The 18,777-nt window shown below is 48.3% G+C and overlaps 4 protein-coding genes across 5 annotated transcripts; 1 reads left to right on the top strand and 3 right to left on the bottom strand.

The window, feature by feature from the left end:
* Window positions 1-1,818: 1,818 nt before the first annotated feature.
* On the bottom strand, window positions 1,819-6,390 carry trim45 (tripartite motif containing 45). The gene is made up of 8 exons (XM_029137508.3): window positions 5,549-6,390; window positions 5,141-5,429; window positions 4,929-5,073; window positions 4,551-4,814; window positions 3,466-3,595; window positions 3,279-3,393; window positions 3,069-3,195; window positions 1,819-3,001 (listed from the first exon to the last, which is right to left on the bottom strand). The coding sequence occupies exons 1-8, from the start codon at window positions 5,941-5,943 to the stop codon at window positions 2,847-2,849; spliced, it is 1,620 nt and encodes a 539-aa protein (XP_028993341.1). The 5' UTR covers window positions 5,944-6,390; the 3' UTR covers window positions 1,819-2,846.
* A 192-nt stretch (window positions 6,391-6,582) lies between these two features.
* On the bottom strand, window positions 6,583-8,914 carry vtcn1 (V-set domain containing T cell activation inhibitor 1). The gene is made up of 5 exons (XM_029137507.3): window positions 8,594-8,914; window positions 8,086-8,150; window positions 7,516-7,875; window positions 7,152-7,406; window positions 6,583-7,073 (listed from the first exon to the last, which is right to left on the bottom strand). Exons 1-5 carry the CDS (start codon window positions 8,623-8,625, stop codon window positions 6,967-6,969), a joined length of 819 nt encoding a protein of 272 aa, XP_028993340.1. The 5' UTR covers window positions 8,626-8,914; the 3' UTR covers window positions 6,583-6,966.
* An 810-nt stretch (window positions 8,915-9,724) lies between these two features.
* Window positions 9,725-11,828, top strand: LOC129603532 (uncharacterized). The gene is made up of 2 exons (XM_055505215.1): window positions 9,725-10,265; window positions 10,446-11,828. Exons 1-2 carry the CDS (start codon window positions 9,798-9,800, stop codon window positions 11,145-11,147), a joined length of 1,170 nt encoding a protein of 389 aa, XP_055361190.1. The 5' UTR covers window positions 9,725-9,797; the 3' UTR covers window positions 11,148-11,828.
* Window positions 11,829-12,062: 234 nt separating this feature from the next.
* On the bottom strand, window positions 12,063-15,990 carry LOC114847227 (CD209 antigen-like protein E). Of its 2 annotated transcripts, none has more exons than XM_029136748.3 (6): window positions 15,838-15,990; window positions 15,667-15,768; window positions 13,630-13,806; window positions 13,411-13,553; window positions 13,214-13,317; window positions 12,063-12,400 (listed from the first exon to the last, which is right to left on the bottom strand). In XM_029136748.3, the coding sequence occupies exons 1-6, from the start codon at window positions 15,905-15,907 to the stop codon at window positions 12,253-12,255; spliced, it is 744 nt and encodes a 247-aa protein (XP_028992581.1). In that variant the 5' UTR covers window positions 15,908-15,990; the 3' UTR covers window positions 12,063-12,252. The 2 variants fall into 2 exon arrangements, with proteins under 2 accessions (XP_028992581.1, XP_028992580.1); XM_029136747.3 differs by having other exon boundaries at window positions 12,259-13,121.
* Between the last annotated feature and the right edge of the window lie 2,787 nt (window positions 15,991-18,777).

The following is an 18,777-nucleotide window of genomic DNA, read 5'->3' as shown; positions in this document are numbered from 1 at the left end:
CCATGCGGTACAGTGGGTTCCCTGCGGTCCAGAGGGTTCCCTGCGGTCCAGTGGGTTCCCTGCGGTCCAGTGGGTTCCCTGCTGTACAGTGGGTTCCCTGCGGTCCAGAGGGTTCCCTGCGGTCCAGAGGGTTCCCTGCGGTCCAGTGGGTTCCATGCGGTCCAGAGGGTTCCCTGCGGTCCAGAGGGTTCCCTGCGGTCCAGAGGGTTCCATGCGGTCCAGAGGGTTCCCTGCTGTACAGTGGGTTCCCTGCGGTCCAGTGGGTTCCATGCGGTCCAGTGGGTTCCCTGCGGTCCAGTGGGTTCCCTGCGGTCCAGTGGGTTCCCTGCTGTACAGTGGATTCCCTACGGTACAGTGGGTTCCATGCAGTCCAGTGGGTTCCCTGCGGTCCAGAGGGTTCCCTGCGGTCCAGTGGGTTCCCTGCGGTCCAGTGGGTTCCATGCGGTACAGTGGGTTCCCTGCGGTCCAGAGGGTTCCCTGCGGTCCAGAGGGTTCCATGCGGTCCAGAGGGTTCCATGCGGTCCAGAGGGTTCCCTGCGGTCCAGTGGGTTCCCTGCGGTCCAGTGGGTTCCATGCGGTACAGTGGGTTCCCTGCGGTCCAGAGGGTTCCATGCGGTCCAGAGGGTTCCATGCGGTCCAGAGGGTTCCCTGCGGTCCAGAGGGTTCCCTGCGGTCCAGTGGGTTCCATGCAGTACAGTGGGTTCCCTGCATCCCCAGCGTCAGCAGCCTCTCTGTCTTTGTGGTGTGTGACTTAGCGGGTGAACGGAGGCTTCCTGAACGTGTGGCTCCTGTGGTGAAGGCGCAGCAGGAGGCCGGTGCTGTGTTGGTTCTTCGCCTGTAGAGGAACAGACTTCTGGAAAGGCCTTCACGCGTGTGCGAAGCTGTCACACAAGCAGAATGTGGCTACTTGATGCTAAACCGTCATCACTCCTCTCTGTCCCCGTTAGGATGATGAAGCCAGGCTTCGGTTTAAGAGCCACACTCTCTGGATTTGCACAACAGACAAAGCATGAAGATATAAATAGCACCAAATGTAAAACATAACTAAAAATGTCCTCGTCTGCGGGACAATATTGTACCACAGTCGTTGGCTCTCTCAATTACAAGCTACATTACTCGCGGGTTCAGTGGTGGGTAAAGGTTTATGAGGTCTGGATAATACCTCCTCTCTGGGGGTCACGGCTGCCGTGAGCATCCTGCCATTTGCAGTGAGCCATCATTGCTCAGTCTGTACTTCCCACTGCTTCACTGATAGAAGTGAGAGGAGAACGAAGGAACCATTAACGAGCACGGGCGTGTTTTTAGCCACTTCCGTCGCCACCAACCCACGCCTGACCTCGTCCCACCACCAGGCCTGTGTTTGCAGCCACGCCTCCTCCCGGCACCCGCCGTCATCCGGGCGGTCATCTGGTCGTCAGCAGCTTATTACTGCGCTTGATTAAGCGGTGTCACCGCCGACGTTGCTGATGTAATTTCCTCTGTGATGAGTTCAGGTCCCCCTTCATCAAACATTCACAGCAAGAGACTCAATCTCAAACCGCTTAAGACACTTTCCATGATAATGCAGTATTTATCAGGTGGCTCTCAGCTCAGAGCAGCTCCGAAGAAGAGGATGCTGATAATAAATGATTTGTAGGAACAAGCACTGAAAACTTAATGTCACAAGCAGAGAGACGTGATGGTGATTAGTTGTGGAGGAGCAGGTGAAAAGCAGCACTCTACTGCCCCCTGGTGCCGGAGAGCATCATCTACTCCATGACTGACGCTGTTAAGCGATGACAGACTCGATCTGAAGAAGGGAAGACGTGTTTCATCATGTAACAGTTCATGAAGCAGCACCTGAAGCTGTGTTTATTGTCGATACTGGCATCATTAAAAACTGTCAGAGGAGGAAAATGTCCACAGCAAGACATTAACATACAGAAGTAATGAATTTGAGAATGTGCCCAGCACCAAAAGAGGCAGAGATAGAGGCTTGCTGTCACTGTGAAGGCTGTGGACCACGATCCATAAAGATCAGTCAAGTTCACTGCTCACACAAGATACAGGAAGAGATTTAAATCAGCAGTTCATTAAAAATAACCATGACAGAAACAATCAGCAGAAAAGTCAGGAAACAGTAAAAAGACCAACGTACAGATATTGAGCCAGGACACGTTAGAACATACTAAAACAGAGATCATGAGCTGTTTTCTAGTTTATAAAGTACCGTTGGTAGCAAATATCAAGTATTTTTCATTTGTATATGAATGCTTGGTACAGACTGATGATTGTTTATCAGCAAGAAAAAATATGTTTGCTTTGACTGAAGCTTATAAAAATATACAGTCACTCTACTATAAACTGTTTTATATTCAGCTTTTTGAGTTTGAGCCTTAAAAACCAGCCGAAGGTTTATGGTACAACTTAAAATGTGAACATGTTTGACTTAAATGGAGACACAGTGATGGTTCCGGGTTAAACGGCACTTTAAAACCTGGACCGAGGGCTTCGAGCTCGCGTCGCCTTGTGCTGTGCATCGAACCGGCGCCGGGCCTCTCCTCCTCTCAGCCGCTCTGATCTTCTGGTTGCTGCTACGCCGCCTTGCTTGCATCATCCTGCAGGGTCTGGACCCAGTGGACCCAGTGGACCCGGTGGACCCGGTGGACCCAGTGGGCTTGGTGGACCCAGTGGACCCGGTGGACCCGGTGGACCCGGTGGACCCGGTGGACCCAGTGGACCCAGTGGACCCGGTGGACCCGGTGGACCCAGTGGACCCAGTGGACCCAGTGGACCCAGTGGACCCGGTGGACCCAGTGGACCCAGTGGGCTCAGTGGACCCGGTGGACCCAGTGGACCCGGTGGACTCACAGCTCCACCGTTCGCAGGTGTCCGCGGGGGGAGACGGCCGCCAGCACGCTGTGAGGCAGGCACTCGGACCGCTCCGAGGTGCTGCCGCAGCAGGACCAGTGGGGCTTCCCGGGGTGCCCCTTGTGGCCGTGCCCGCAGCCTTTAAAGCCTCCTGCAGGGACGCAGCGGTCAGCGGTGGCTTTAGGGTCACGCTGCTGTGAGCTGCGGTGGCTACGTACCCGGCATGGTTCCTGGGCAGCCGCACCGGGCCTCCTTGGATCCTGCGCTGGAGCAGAAGCAGCAGCAGTGGAACTTCCCACTGTGACGCCTGAGCTGCTTCTTCACGTTGAGGCTGAATGGAGAGCCCTGCACCAGGAAACGTCACCGATGAAAAATGACACATTCACAATAAAAGAGCGGGGCCTTCTGCGTCTGGAGGAGGCTTTTACCTCCACATGCTGGGCTCTGACACACACCCACACAGAGTACGGGCCCGGCTCCTCGGCCCTGTAGGACACGCTGTAGGAGCCGTCCTGGTTGTCAGTCACCGCCGCCTCCACCGTGCTGGAGGAGAAGCTGACCGTTAAAAGCACAGTGAATGAGTGACGTGTGCTGAGGAAGCGACCGCGGACGCACCACGTCTCCTTCTCCTTGTGGGCGATGCTGACCAGGACCTGCTCCCCTCCTCGCGTCAGCTGCTCTCCGGCCGAGTCCCGGCAGACGAGGGTGAAGCGGGCCGGCTCGCCCTGCCGGGCCTGATGCACACCTGTGGTACAGAGGTCGCACACACGGTGCTGCTGAGCGTGAGGAGCCCCGATCCTTATTATTACTCACACTGGAGGCCAATACTGCTAACGGCTCTGCTCAGCAAAGGAAGAGGACAGTACACAGGTGACTTTGTAAAGAGAGGAAACATCTGTAATTTGAGCTTTCTAAGAATAAATACATGAAAGCTTGTGGGTTTGTGTTACACAACCATGCACACGAAAGCAGAAGTGTTAACGACACGACGACAAACTGGAAGTGCTGAAAAACGGGAAGGTCAGCGAAGGGTGAAATATGATCCCTGAACCACAAACCAAACCAAGTCACCACAGACCAACAGGAACACAACAAGCACACGGCCGTGACCTTTAGCCAAACATTACAACAAAGCGACTCCCAAAGGGCGGAAGGAGGAGAAGCCCGTCTATTTGTTGAGGTTTTCCTTTCACACAGAGCAAACAGCTGAAATAAGCCTGTGGGTGAGATCATCCTCGTCCTCTCAGAGTCTCCGTTCATGACAACCCCTACATGCCTGTCTGCTGTCTGGACGTGTCCTGCAGCCGTGTGGCCTGTTGTCTCCTGTTAAACGCCCCCCAGCGTCTCCCTGCAGCCTCGGGCCTGTTGACTCATCTCAGCATTCCTTCGGCCCCTAAGGAGTTTCTGCCTTTGACTCACGGCACCAAGGAACTAAACAACAGTCTTTAACTGCTCCAGGCGAAGTCTGTCTACACTGAAGCCGAGTCCCCTCTACAGCTCGGCGCGTCTGAATTCATCCTGCCTGCGCCTGCTCAAAAGGCCTCCTGGGACGGTTCCACCTGAAGGAACCTGAAAGGAAGCGGTTTGTCTGATGTTCGAGAAAAACTACCAAACATCAGGATGAAGATGCGAGTCAAAGTCAGCCCAGGGACTCCTGTGTTAGCGTTAGCGCTAGCGCTAGCAGCCCGTCACCGCGTTACCTTCTCCATCGACGCTGCACCTGCTGAGGTCCACCGTCCCGGAGGACACCACCCCCACCACCGGGAAGCCCTCCACCGCCCCCGCCGGCTCCCGCGGCCGGAAGCAGATGGCGCCGCCGTCGTCGGGGGCGACGGGGTGGGGGTCGCGGCCGCCGTCCGCCAGGCTGCTCAGCCTGCGGAGGGTCACGCCTTTGGCGCTGAGGACCTCGGCGTCGGAGCCGCAGGTCAGCAGCCTCTCGGCGAAGTCCACGGCGCCGGAACGTCCTGGGGCCTGGCAGAGCGATCTGAAGGTGGAGTGGTTGAGGACGAGAAGGAGAGGGAGCGGAGAGGAGACGGAGAAGGACGGGGCGCCTCCATGGGGAGGCAGGGATCCAGTACTGCGCGAAACGCGGAGCTCCTCCAGGCGGCGCAGCAGCGAGAGGCAGTGCGCCTCCACGGCGCGGGCGTAGCCGCGCGCGAACGCCCTCACCTCGCACGCTGCCGCGTCCACGCGCGCCCGCAAAGCCTCCTGGGAGGACTCCACCTGGAACAGAGGAGCGAGTTGGCGCCATCAGACCGCCGATGCTGGAGGCGTCATTTCCACGCGGCACCTTCTGCAGGGACTCCTCCAGCCGCTCCAGCCGAGGCCGCAGCCGCGCCGCCACCAGCTCCCGGATGGCGTCGCCGTGGCGGTCGATGACGTCACGCGCGGGGCGGCAGCCGTGGTCGCGGTGCAGGGCGGCGGCGCACTCCGGGCAGACGGGCAGGTCGCAGGGCGGACAGAAGAGCCGCAGCTCGCGGCCGGGGTGCAGCGAGCAGAGCACCGCGCGGCAGATGCGCCCGCGGGACTTGAGCTCCTGCAGCGCCTGGACGGAGTGCGAGGCCGTTCGCTTCTGGCGCCTGCGGACCAAGAGGAGGAGGTCAGAGGTCAAAGAGCAGCCACACATTCTCACCCCATGCGGCCATCATGACTGCAGGGTCTATTCCTCAGTATCAGTGGGCGCGTGAGCGGACTGCACCTGTGCGCCTCGCAGCAGAACGCGCACAGGTTGACGCAGCACACGTCGCAGCGCCTCTCGGCGCCGCCCTCGCCGCACAGGTCGCAGCCCAGCGGCCCGTCCGTCGCCAGGGCCTCCAGGAACACCTCGTCCAGCGCCAGGTGGTCGGTGCTCAGCCCGGCCGGGCCCGAGGCCGGGAGGTCCACCTCGAAGTCGCATTCGGGACAGAGCACCGTGACGGGGCTGCTCGCGTCCCCGGAGAGCGGCTCCAGACGGCCGATGCAGTCCGAGCAGAAGGTGTGGAGGCACGGGAGGATCCTCGGGTCGCGGTAGAGTCGTCTGCACACGTTGCACGTCGCTCTGGGGTTCACGCGCTCGGAGTTGGCGTTCGGCTCCGCGGTTTCTTTCTGCTCCATTGTTTTTGAGCGCCACTAAACCGTCAGAGCGCGAAGAGGACTCCTCCAGAACCGTTCCGGGCCATGACGCCGCTCGAAACCACCGCTTCCTTGCTTTTTAAAGCGCCTATGATTTATTTTAAGTCCTACTTTTCTCCAGGAAAACTGCGCTGCGTTCACGGCTCCTGGGACACATGACACCTCACTCACTCGGACCAATAGCGGAGCGCTCCCACTTCCAGGGGAGGTCTCCAAAAAGAGACCTTCCCCGAGTCCGTGCGTCCCCCGTGGGGCCGAATGCCCCCATCTACCGGCGGGCACGCGCGTTCATCGGACAAACTGGGAGATCGGTGTCAACGCCGATAGGCGGCGGAGGAAGCCCTTTCTTTTTCAATGATACTTTGAAAAAATAAATGTTATTCCAGAAAATACTCACTTCCTTGATTCAAGGCACAGCGTTTTCTAGTTCAATATTACAAATGAAAGTGAAAATGAAACCTTTAAACATAACACATTTAGCTATATCATAAAAAACTGCACACATGCACACCCAGTATTAAAAGCAGTTCAATTTGAACACGCAGCAGAAATGAGCACTGAACCTGCAGAAACATTAATAAAAGCGGCTACAAAAACCGTCTGACAATTCTGGAATTCAAATGTTTTTCTTGACTTCTTTATTGAGTTTACTTAGCTTTAATAACCCTGAAACACAAGGAGGGGCTTTATCTCATCATTTTACACAAATCAAAGTAAACACACGTGAGAGGTTTATTACACAGGACACATGGTCCTCAGAGTCTGACGCCTCTGAGGGGTAAAAGCAATGTGACAAAACATGTTTGCTCTGGACTGTGTAACTACATTTGTGTGTTTGGTTGTGTTTTACATTCTGTAGTTGCTTTGTTTACCATCTAAATAATTCTGAAGCCTTCAAGGCAAACGCAGCAGCATGTTTCGTATCGAACAGTATTTACTCAGTGACACAGTATTTAGTCGTTGGAGATTCACCGACTGTGTGGTTGAATAAGTGTGTGGAACATTTCATGAATAGATGCAGAGGACACTGGTTATAATGTTGAGGTACGCTGGTGCCAGCAGGGATGGAGCTGCGCCGAAGTAGAATTCTGTCTTCGCAGAAACACTGTAGTCTGAAAAACACATGATATAGAATAAAATAGTCTGGTGGCATTTGTGTGGTAGGAGTGAAGCCCAGGGCTCCAACGTACCCTGAGCCACAGTTGCCTCGGAGACGGCGGCCACCAGGCGGCTGTGGATGCTGCAGGTGTAGGTGCTGCTGGCGTTGACGGACGGCAGCGCGCTGGCGACGCTGAACGTCCCCGCGGCGCTCAGCTCCACGCTGGTGTTGGCGCTCAGGGGGCGTCCGGCGGCGTCCGCCCACGTCACGTCGGGCTCGGGGAGCCACCCGCCCGCCAGCGCTCGCAGGGCGTCGCCGGAGACGTTGAACGTCGGGGCGGAAAAGGCTGAAGCAGGAAAAGCGGTGGGTCAACGCGAGGGTTGGGCTGCGGGTTCAAGTGTCGCTCAGAGGCATTCGCTGCCGCAGCAAACAGAACCTGGACAGACTCATGGTACCTGCTGCTCTGAGGTTGATGTTGACCGTCCCGCCGCCGCCGGAGGAGCTGATGGTGCAGGTGTAGACGCCCCCGTCTCCGCTCCTCACGCTCCTCAGCAGCAGGGACGCGTTGCCCGACACCAGCTGGCCGGGGAAGACTTGGGTTCTGTCCTTGTACTGCGGGGCCTGCTTCGCCAGGTCCGGGGCGCCGTTGTCGAACTTGTAAACGAGCGCGCTGAGGTCCTTCCTCTCCCAGGTGACGGACACCTGCGCGAGGGCGGCGGCGGAGGAGGAGGTGCTGAGGAAGCAGCTGAGGAGCTCATCGCGGCCGAGGTTGGCGACCGGCGCCGCGTCGCTGCTCATCACGCGGGGCGAGGACTCTGCAGGAACAGAACCGGCTTATTCACAACAAAGGCCCATGTGTATTCGTCGTCATGGTAACACAACAGTATTCTCTGTAACTAAATATGAACTACACACTCGAATGGTTTTAAACATTCGATTAAACAAACATCATGTGCTGAACACACCCACGCATCAGCGCCGGCTGACGGAGACACCACAGATCACAGCAGGAGGTCATGTCTTACTTGTAAAGGTCAAGGCTAAGATGAGGATGATGAGGGCCGAGAAAACGAGGATGAGGGTCACCATGCTACGCACGAACGGGAACACAGAAACAAGTCTGCAGTCAAATACATTATAAACATTATAAACCCACTTGGTTTCGCTTGGTGTGAGTCTAATGATTATCGTTAGACAAGACACTGAGCTCATCTCTAGAAATATGCGCCGACCTGAAAGCTCAGGACGCGTTGACTGGACCTTTACGACACCTTATATTTTATCACGTGGAGTCCCAAGCGTTAACCAGTAACTGATTAATGTCTGTCTGCTCCTCTGGCTTCACAGTGTCAGCGTTTCTTCTTCTCTGGAAGTTTCAGCCTCATCTTGAAACACTGAGCTACGTCTTGCATCTGTTTTCTGTCTTTCTGCTTTGTTGTTAGTATTTTATCAGTTAATCCGTTTTCATAAAAAGCCTAGTTGAAGCGTTCCCTACAGCTACGGTAAAAACATATTGAAAGGCTGTGGCCGCACCTGTAAAAGATGATCTGGCTGAGAGCGGCCATGGCTGCAGACGAGGAGCAGATCAGTGGATCCTGCAGTCAAAGGTCCAGTCATGCCATTGCTCCAGAACATGCACACGCTGTTTCCAGCCACCGTCTGCAGGACGGCAGCCCGATGTCTGAGTGCTGGGCTCCCTCACAGCACTTTACACACACCACCATGAGTCAATATTACCTTTAGGGTGTGGGCTCCATGCGGTGACATGTTGTAGCAACAGCTTTTCTTCACCTTAACAAAATAAAGGTGCATGCCGCTAGTAGAGCTACTCTGATTCTTTATTGCCAAAACAAGAAGCACGTCTGTGCGATCTGCTTCCTTTACTGTAGCTACTCGTGTGTGAGAGTCTGTCCATGCGATACTTAGATTAAAGAGTTAATGTGGACCAAAGGTTCATTTATTCTCGTGTGTCCATTAAAATACAGAAATGAAAAAACTGGCATGTGAAAAACTGAGATCATGTGACAGATTGTGAAAAATAGAGAAGCCCATGAACGCCAGACATGTTAGCGTGAGTTTTAATTTCAGTTTCCACCTTTTACACGCAGACATGCATTTTCCAATAAAGATGTCGCTGCCACAGAAGTCAATAGTGATATTTAATATTATAGATGACACATTTATCCTGATGAAATAATGACCTTGTATATTTCAAACTAGAAACTCAAGATGAATGAACCATTGCAAACTTCTGCTCTGACCTTTTTAAGATTGGCTATTATTTAGAGTCAAAGTTTATACATGATAAGGCTGAATTAGAAAAAAAACATTTTACTCTTGACCAGTGGACAAGGATTGTCTAGGTTTAATTTGTTTGTGTCTTTTCTTTCTTCTTTGTCTATAGTTGCACTGTCTTTGCTCTATTGTATCACCATATATACTTTACATTGTACCCTAGAAAATTAAATTTGTAAGCCCAATTTTAAAATGAAAATGATAATATTAATGTCTAAACACGCTTTGGGAAAATCCTCCATGTATTTTGAAAAGTGAAAGCATGTTGGCAACATTGTGAAAGTGCTGACGACTGGCACACTGTGACTGCTGTGGTCACCCACTCCACCCCACACCGATCACACAGATGTATGATATATAGGGTAAAATACAGAAGAAAACACTGAGTGAGAAGAGCACAATACGGCAGCAACAGAAGATTTGCAGCAGGGAATGATCCAGAATGGGTGATATTCCTCACACGCTTGTGGAAATCGTCACCAACGCTGTGAGCGCATTCCTGCTGATCATCCTCATTTACATCCTGCAGCACATTTTGGACATGCACTTCGAATGCTCATGCGTCGCAGGTCTGCATTTAAATGGTTGGCTGTATTTGGTTGCTCCTTCTTTCATCTTCACCTTTGTTGTTCAGATTTTAGAGCTTCTCAGACTAAAGAGTGAAGGATTTTCCATATGGCATTGTCTTGTATGCAACTGCCCGAACAACCAGTTATGCAGCCATATTTTAAAGTTTGTTCTGAAGCTCGTCAGCATGAGCGCCATGTGGATAACAGTGGTCCTGTTTGATGGAGACTGGTATTATTGCCTGAAGACGAACTACAACGCCTCACAGACTGGACTTCCTTGTAAAACCAACCTGACGATGGAGGAGCGCCGGATCAAGAACGGTTACAGGACAGAATCACTTGTAAGTAACAACACACAACTAAACTGAGTGAAAGAATAAATCTCCACTGTTGATGTTATCTGATGTTCTCTTTTTAATATTAGAGTTAAAGCTAATTAGATCTTGACTCAAAGCGCAAAATATTCTGTTCCATGTTCCGTTCATGTATGATTCTAAGGTGCACATTTGTTTCCTTTGCAGGACTACGGTTTTTTTGTCCTTTTTGTTTTTTTATTGTTATGGAGCCTTATTGAGATGGTAAAATCCTACTGCCCCCTGAAAAATCTAAAAACGTTTGACTGTACCACTCCCTACTACAATGTGGTGTATGAAACATATCTGGCAAAGGAAGTAACGAATTATTTACACAGCGAGTTAAAGGAAATAGCAAAAGAAAAAGCTAAAGCACTCTGTGGCCCACACATTGAAAATATAAGGAAACACGAGCTGCCACAAAGTCATACACATGATGGAAACAGCACACAAAGGATGGACACAGTCCCAGAAACTTGGTCTAAAATTTCAAAATGTGATTTCTTCCTGAAAGAGGTTACAGATAGTCAAATGAGTTCTCCAACAAGTCCTACAACAGGTCTTCCAGCATCCGATTCAAATTCTCCAACAAGTGTTCCAAGTTCTCCAACAAGTCATCCAAGTCATCCAACAAGTCCTCTAAGTCATCAAACAAGTCCTCCAAGTCATCCAGCATCTAATCCAAGTCCTTCAACAGATTCTCCAAGTCATCCAACAAGTCAACCAGGTCCTCCAGAAAGTCCTTCAAGTCCTACAGCAAGGTCTGCTTCAAGTACTCAAACAAGTCATTCAAGTCTTCAAGTACATTCTCAGACAGATATTTTAGAACTTTTTGATCCACTGTGGGTCCCTCCTTGCAATAAAACTTAGTTAAAATACAGAAAACTCAATTAGTGTTTAGAGAAAAAAATAATCAAATTTAAACAATTCATTAGCTGGAAGAAAATGGATGACTAAAATTGATCAAAAGATCTATCAAACTGTATTAAATTAAACAGTAGCAGTAGTGAAGTTTATATTCCGTACTCACAGTATGATACAAATATTTCCACTATCTTTAGTCTCTAGCATTTATTTTAAAGTACTCTTTATTTTATTATTCATATGTTGTCAAGTGCTTGATCCTGGATGCTTGGTGCAGTGGTTAGTGCATTGTCTTCCTGTCATCGAGGTTGTGAGTTCAGTTTCCTCAGAAAGGGGTTGTTGAGGTGACCTGAAAGGAGTTACTCATTTTATGTTTTAAAGTGATTCGTTTCTCAATGCCACCAGGTGGCGCTGGGTTGTTGTAATTAGACTACTGTGGTGTGAACCAGGGCGGCACCAGTGCGGTGGGTAGCACTGTCGCCTCACAACTAGAAGGTTCTGGGTTCGATTCCCGGAGTGTGTGTCTGTGTGGAGTTTTGCACGTTCTCCCCGTGCTTGCTCCCACAGTCCAAAGACGTGCATTCGGTTGATTGGCCTCTCTCCATTGCCCGTAGGTGTGAGTGTGTGTGTGAATGGTTGTCTGTCTATGTGTTGCGCGACCCATCCAGGGTGTACCCTGCCTCTCGCCCGTAGGCAGGTCTCGTCCCGTGACCCCGGAGTAAGCGGTTTAGAAAATGGATGGATGGATGGTGTGAACCATAACTGAAGGTGCCTGAAATGTCAAACTATCAAAATAAAAGCTTAACAGTGAGTTCAACGTTTCGTTACTGGCTGTGAGCTGTTGTTGTGGACACGTGATCTTTCTGCTGCTTGTCCTTGTTGAGCCGTTTACATGTTAATGTATTGAAATCAAACAAGTGATTTATTTGATTGATTTATTGTGTAATAAAACTTTACAGATGATTCTGTCATGAACCTTGATTTTGTTGAATAATAAAATGGGAGAGATTTGCATTACCTAAATCTTAACCCAATTTTAATCAAAGTTCATAGGAGTTCATATAACTTAGTATTACATTGGTACCCAGATCCTGGGGACCAGGACCATCTTCTACATGGCCATCATCCAGTCTGTCCTCGGCACCTCCATCACTGTGTGGTTTGGTTCAGCCACCAAGCAGGACAGACAAGGACTCCAGTGGATGGTCCGTTCAGCAGAAAAGATCATCAGGACTGAGCTTCCTTTATCAGGCCAGACTCTAAACACGGGCATCAAGCATCAATGCATCATTTTTTTTGTGTAAATAATAATGATAAAACAATTTGTGTTTTTTGCCACAAGAGGGAACAAAGACAGAGTCAGACCACCTATAATTTCTTGGTTGTCCTGTGCAAACTTGACAATTAAAACTGATTCTGATTCTATGGTTTGTATGCATTTATTTCATGTTACATTGTGTAAAAATGATTAGCTGCTGTTCTACTGTTACCGTGAGAATTCTGAGTTCCACTTCTTTATCAGGAAACGACAACTTAACATTTATGTGTTCACACGCTTCCTTTTTTAAAGCCACTCACTCACAGTGTATGACCTACAATGACCCCTCACCCCAAACAATTCTAACAGACACCTAAAATGTTTGACCTCCCTTAAATCAATGCCACGTTACAGGTATTTTAAATAATCTACTAACAGTTACATAATAAAGTCAACAAAATTGTTTGACGAATTATAACCTTGAAGTTCTTATATTAATTCATATTGAAGATGATGTTTCTTGTCTGTTTACTGAAGTATTTAGATATGAAATGCTTTAATCATCAAAGCTCTAAAGGTTTTTTTCACAGATCCACAGTAGTGAGGCTTCACATAAGCAATCGTTCCATTTATCTGTGGAATATGTTCTGATGTGAACACAGTCTTCTTCCCCAAATCGTGGGTCACCGTTGCCGTTATCAGGCTGATTATGAGCCCAGAACCTGGGAGCCCAGTGAACACAAGCATGACACCGTTAACATGTGACCTGTTCCAGTAGTAAAAGCTGTGAACAGATGAAGATGTGAGCTCTTACGTCACAGTCAGCGGACTTCCATCGACCCATTTCCAGGTCCCCTCTTTGTCTGAGTCACTCAAACCAATCCAGCTTTCCTGTTTAGTCAATTTAGTGAGGAAAGTCTGTAAAAGAAATAAAAGTCAATCAATCAAAACAAAAATGTCACAGAAGAACAACGATAATTGGCTTTAAAACACAGAAAAACCATCTCAGACCTGCTCCTCAGCGCTGTCGACCACCACCAGGTCTGCTCCACTCTTTCTGCATTCTTCTCTTCCCTTTGTCCAGGACCCAGACTGACTGGAGACATGATAACAGGAATATCCAAACTTCTTCCATCCTGTAGGACAACTTTTGTCTGTAACACAAGGACATTTAGAATCAGCCTCGATGAGCTTCCTGACACAAAGCACTGAGACGCTGCTGACACTGACTCTGTCTGGACAGTCTGAGCATCCTGTCTCTCTGCTCCATTACAGTGAGGTTGGCCTTCAGCTGGTCACGCTCCTTCATAACTGAAGACAGTTTGTCATTACTGGTCTGTAGAAGCTCGGTCAGGTTGGCTTTGACAGCTGAGGTTTCTGCTGCTGCACCACGTACCACGTTATGATCTAAAGTAAAGACAAGACACATCTGTGAATATAAGAGGTAAGATAAGAGGTGACATTTAATGTAAAGGCTTTCAGTCAGGTTAGGGTTATGCCATTAAATAAAGCAGTACATACAGTTAATGCAATTTTACACATAAACCTTATGTTTATGTGAAAAATTGTAATTACATAAAACAGGGTAAGTCACACCTCATTGATTCCCTTGGGGAACTGTATTGTGAGCAGTCACATTGTCATGATCTGGGTTTTTGCTCTAGTTGTTTCCTGTTGTCACGCCATGTCCCGTTTTATTTTGTTAAACTTCCTGTTCCCTGTCAGCGGTCACTTACCTGTTCCCAGTATCCACACCTGTCAGTAATTACGTAATCACTCTGTGTATTTAGCCACCACCTGTTCCCATAATCCTTTGCCAGATTGTTGAGTTTTGTGAGTTTCCTGAGTTTCGTTGAGTTTCCCGAGTTCCTTGAGTCCCTGAGTTTCCTCGTTCTCGTGTTCCGTGTTCCGTGATCCTCGTGTTTTGTTCCTGTATTGTCTTGACCGTGTATCCTGCCTGATCCTCGTTTGTACCGCCGCCTGTAAAAGAACCTGGACTAACTATCTGACCGTGAGTTTGCCTTATCCCTGCCTGTACTTTTGCCGAGCCCTTTTGTGTATGACCTGGACCGCCTGACTCTGCCTTATCAAATAAACCCGTGTTTTACAATCATCCTCGCGCCTCTGTGCTGTGCATGTGGGTCCGCCGCCTGCTTCGAGTCTGACACACATATGGCGCACGCTCTAGGAGAGAGAGTGAAGTTTCTTACTCAAGGACCTGGTGGGATTAATTGGGTTTGAATCTGCAACCTCCTGCTTCCCCGGCTAATGCTATGCACTGAGCCAGAGGACTGCTATGTCCTATGCTGCTATATCCCTGCTATGTGCTATGTGAATATTTAAAAAAAACATGATATATAAACAAAAGTATAAATATATATAGAAGGTTGATTTGTTATTTATGAACACTAAAAAATAATACATAATAATAATTCAAAATTATAAAGTTAATACTTTATTGCTATTGTTTATGCAATGGGAAAGCCTCGTTCTGATAAGCAGAAGGTTGTCAGTTCAAGCCTAGTTTTCTTCATCAGAAAGCTGTCAGGACCACATGGAGGAGGACCCAAATGCACAGCACAGACAGGACATGATCTGGAGTGGATTTATTATAGACGTTGTCGGTACACAGGTTAGCAATAATTCCAGCGTTCACAGACAAAGAGTAGGCAAGAGCAGTTAGTCTCCAGACAAGAATCATGCACAGAGGCAAAGTCCAACACTGTACCGACGGGTAATTGCATTCACTTCATGTAATCTAATTGCATAACCCAACTGACCAACCTTTCATAGATTTTAAGTAAGTTTTTTGATTTTTTTACACATAGTATATGTTTAAGCATATTTGCTTTATGTTTATTTAAAAAAACACAACCATTTGAAAACCTATTTTCTTATTATAAATTTGTTTTGGGGACAAGAATTGTTTTTTTCAAGAGTTCCTTGTTATTTAATAATGGGTTGATTAGAATTGTCTGTTTTCAGACCCTTTATTTTTCCATTAACCTGTGTTCAATCATATTGTCTCCAAGTCCAGGAAACAGCTCCAATCGACTGATCATATCAGGGTTGTCTTACATTTTACCTCCATTACTTCTGTCTGTATTTATTACAAAATATGAAGAAATGTTTCTTATTCAAATATTTCCAGTAGAAACATGGGATGAAACCATGTGATGACTGTCCACCTGAGTCTTAAATGATCAGTTCATTGAACTCTACACAATTAAACTGTACATTGAGTCAGTGTTGGACGTTCAGACTCACAGTGGAGCCCGAGGCCAATGAGCCCAGCCACCAGGAAAACACTCAGCAGCCCCAGACACACGACAGCAGCTCCATGACGTCTCCTGTGTGAGTCCCTGACACCTGAACAGAGAGAGGACCAGTGAACACACCAGTAAATATAACACACACACTGTGACCAGACCACCTCACCTGTCTGATCTACTGAACGTCTTGACTCAACAGACTTGACATGTTCAGCGTTTGCGTATATTTCGTCCATTGATCCTAAGACGTCTGGGTAAATGTGTCCTGGTAGATCTGCTCTGCAGCTCAAACTGCAAATGACACAACTTTTAATGTTGTTTCAGAGGAAGTGACTCAAAAGAAGCCCTAAAATAAAAACCAATGAACTACAGCTCAGTTGTAGGGAAGTGAAACAGCTGCTTCAGCCTGTTACATTTTTTTAGGAAAACAATACTATCTTCATTTTATTCTTCAGGATAAACTGAACAAACAGAGTGAGTATATTATGTATAACAGTCAGTCAGAGCCAGAACAGACCGACCCAAAACCAAGATCCATGGGTTCTGTAAGACTCTTCATGTGTCACAGTGGCCATGTCGATGTTGGATAAAGAGAAACGTTACATTGATTGATACACAACACAAGACAACCTCAAATAAATAACACACAGTAAGAAACTCAAAGCATTTATAAAAGTGTCTTTAAACAGACACCAGTAAAACAAATAAACCAATGAACTCAGAGCCATATGACCACTTACAGCCAGACCCAACCCAAACAAAGGGAGTAAGAACCAAACGCTACAACCCGTAGACAAAAACTTAGAATCAAAGGTTTAATAAAGAAATACAAAGAGAAACTTCAAAGTAAAGGCGCTGCACATGCAGGATTAACAAATAAAACACAGTGATAACTAGAAAACTGAACTGAAAATCACTGCGTAAGCAGGCACATGTAAAGATGTGAAACATGAATGAACAAAAAACTCACTGCAGGTTAACTGGAAACTAGACTATACAAAGTAGAAATCAATTATGTAACACAGGACATGGATGAAAAAACATGGACACAGAACAAGACATTACTACGACAACAAGTGTTCCCCAACCTAAAAACAAAACTCATGTGAAACTAATTGCAGACAACAACTAAGTGTCAGGATTACGCAGGTATTGGACCCACATTCACATCGCGGACGGGTTGGTGGTTTAACTGATAACAGGCTTTATTAGCACAATCGCTGTGGAGGCAGACAAGGTCATACACAGGTGAGCTTTCGTGAACAAGACCCTAAGATACTTGAACTCCTCCACTTGGGTCAGAACCACCAGTGGAGCAAACCACCTTTTTTCGATAGAGAACCTTGGCTTAGACTTGGAAGAACTAGTCCTCATCCCAGCCGCCCCAGCGCACGCTGGAGGTCCTGGTCCAATGTGGCCAACAGGACAACGTCATCCGCAAGAAGCATGGACACAATCCTTTGGTTCCCAAATCAGAACCCCTCTGGCCCCTGGCTGCACCTCAATTTTCCAAAGATATAAATAATAAACAGAACCGGTGAGAAACGGCAGCCCTGCGAAGTCCAACATGCACCGGGAACAGATCTGACTTAATGCTCACAATGCGAACCAAGCTCCTGCTCTGGTTGTACAGAGGCCGGACTGTAAGAGATCCGGCTCTTTAGTTCTGGTTTTGTTTAGTTTCCTGTTTTATTTTGACCGTTTCCTGTCTTTATTTCTGTCTGTGCAGTTATGTTTTGCTTTACGTTTCACTCATGTGATTCACCACCCGCATCTCATTAGTAATTAGTCTATGTATTTAAGCTCCACTCCGTGCCATGCTCAGCCATTGCTGTGTTAACTCTCCAGCATTCTGAACACAGCACTGACCAGTGAACTGAACCTTGCTCTCGTTTTTACCTTGTCTTTCCTGCTCCTTTGATTCCGGTTCTTGGACTCTACCTTGTGTTTTGAACTCTGCTGGAGATGAACTGCCTTTTGCCTGATCCCTGTCTGTACTGCTACCTCTGCTACCTGTGTACCGACCTTTGCCTGTCTGACCATCGGGTTTATTAAATGTCCCAGTCTGTGCATTTGGGTCCTGCGTCCCCTGCATTTTCTGACATGGACAGCCTTTAGCAAAAAGCCTCGGACTTCATACTCCTGAGACACCCCGCACGAGATGCTTTGAAGGATGTGGTCGAATGCCTTCTCCAAATCTACAAAACTCATGTGGACTGGTTGGGCAAACTCACACAAACCCTCCAGCACCCTAGTGAGGGTGTGGAGCTGGTCCTAGTTCCACAACCAGGTCAAAAAGACAGCCCCACAACATCCAGAGACTTGAGGTAGTCAGGATGGATCTCGTCCACCCCTGCTACGCTGCCACCTCCCTTCCTCTGTGACCTCAGCCTGATTGATGGGCAAGTCCACCTCTGAGTCCGCTGCCTCTGCTTCTTCAGTAGAAGACGTGTTGGAGGGATTCAGAAGATCCTGAAAGTACTCCTTCCACCGCCGAGCTCAACAGCTGCCACTGAAAACAGAGTTGGTGAAGAACTGCTTCCCCCTCTTAAGCAGGGCTGGCTCTTGGCATAGGCGAACTAGGGCGCTACCTGCTGGGGGGATGCCGCTCAAAGCCTTCAGGAGAACATGCATAAACGCAAACTATGGGAAACGTCCTCAGATTCCTCCATATTTTCTATGCAGAGAAATGATCATTTAAAGCACTAGTTATGGTCTGTGAGCTCAAGGCAAAAATGCCTCTGGCCTGTTTCATAGGCTTCATTCTTAAATACTACCTTTTTACTACTACTTATACGACCATTTTGGTTGACCCCTACTGAAATCCAGTGACGTTTTTCTTAAATGTAGATATTTTTGTGGGCCTTTATTTTAAAATAAATTTGCAAAAATTTATAGTTTGTGTGTTTGAAACCCTTTAATGTGCATTGTATTTTATGAGAAGCCTTTATAAAGTGTCTTCATTGAAGGTTGGCATTCAAAAGCCTCAGCTTGGACACACTGGTTTTCACATAATATCATGATCCTATATCTCCATGTGATGCCATTGTTGACCAATCAAAACAAAGTTTCATCCATCCATCCATCCATCCATCCATCCATCCAT

This window comes from Betta splendens, chromosome 21 (assembly GCF_900634795.4).
Source record: "Betta splendens chromosome 21, fBetSpl5.4, whole genome shotgun sequence".
NCBI lineage: Eukaryota > Metazoa > Chordata > Actinopteri > Anabantiformes > Osphronemidae > Betta > Betta splendens.
Note: the sequence above shows the minus strand (reverse complement) of the source record. Positions and strands in the feature narration are given on the sequence as shown.

What these genes read in the sequence shown, in the direction of transcription:
- trim45 (XM_029137508.3), bottom strand. Translation starts at nt 5,943, where the DNA reads ATGGAGCAGAAAGAAACCGCGGAGCCGAACGCCAACTCCGAGCGCGTG. An exon ending in TTCTGCTGCGAGGCGCACAG is followed by an intron (nt 5,430 to 5,548) that starts GTGCAGTCCGCT and finishes CTTGGTCCGCAG; the next exon opens with GCGCCAGAAGCGAACGGCCT. An exon ending in GGAGCTCCGCGTTTCGCGCA is followed by an intron (nt 4,815 to 4,928) that starts GTACTGGATCCC and finishes GCCAGGCCCCAG; the next exon opens with GACGTTCCGGCGCCGTGGAC.
- vtcn1 (XM_029137507.3), bottom strand. Translation starts at nt 8,625, where the DNA reads ATGGCCGCTCTCAGCCAGATCATCTTTTACAG. An exon ending in AGCCAGATCATCTTTTACAG is followed by an intron (nt 8,151 to 8,593) that starts GTGCGGCCACAG and finishes GTTCGTGCGTAG; the next exon opens with CATGGTGACCCTCATCCTCG. An exon ending in CTTAGCCTTGACCTTTACAA is followed by an intron (nt 7,876 to 8,085) that starts GTAAGACATGAC and finishes CTGTTCCTGCAG; the next exon opens with AGTCCTCGCCCCGCGTGATG.
- LOC129603532 (XM_055505215.1), top strand. Translation starts at nt 9,798, where the DNA reads ATGGGTGATATTCCTCACACGCTTGTGGAAATCGTCACCAACGCTGTG. An exon ending in GTTACAGGACAGAATCACTT is followed by an intron (nt 10,266 to 10,445) that starts GTAAGTAACAAC and finishes TTTCCTTTGCAG; the next exon opens with GACTACGGTTTTTTTGTCCT.
- LOC114847227 (XM_029136747.3), bottom strand. Translation starts at nt 15,907, where the DNA reads ATGGACGAAATATACGCAAACGCTGAACATGTCAAGTCTGTTGAGTCA. An exon ending in ACGTTCAGTAGATCAGACAG is followed by an intron (nt 15,769 to 15,837) that starts GTGAGGTGGTCT and finishes CTCTCTGTTCAG; the next exon opens with GTGTCAGGGACTCACACAGG. An exon ending in GCTCAGACTGTCCAGACAGA is followed by an intron (nt 13,554 to 13,629) that starts GTCAGTGTCAGC and finishes CTTGTGTTACAG; the next exon opens with ACAAAAGTTGTCCTACAGGA.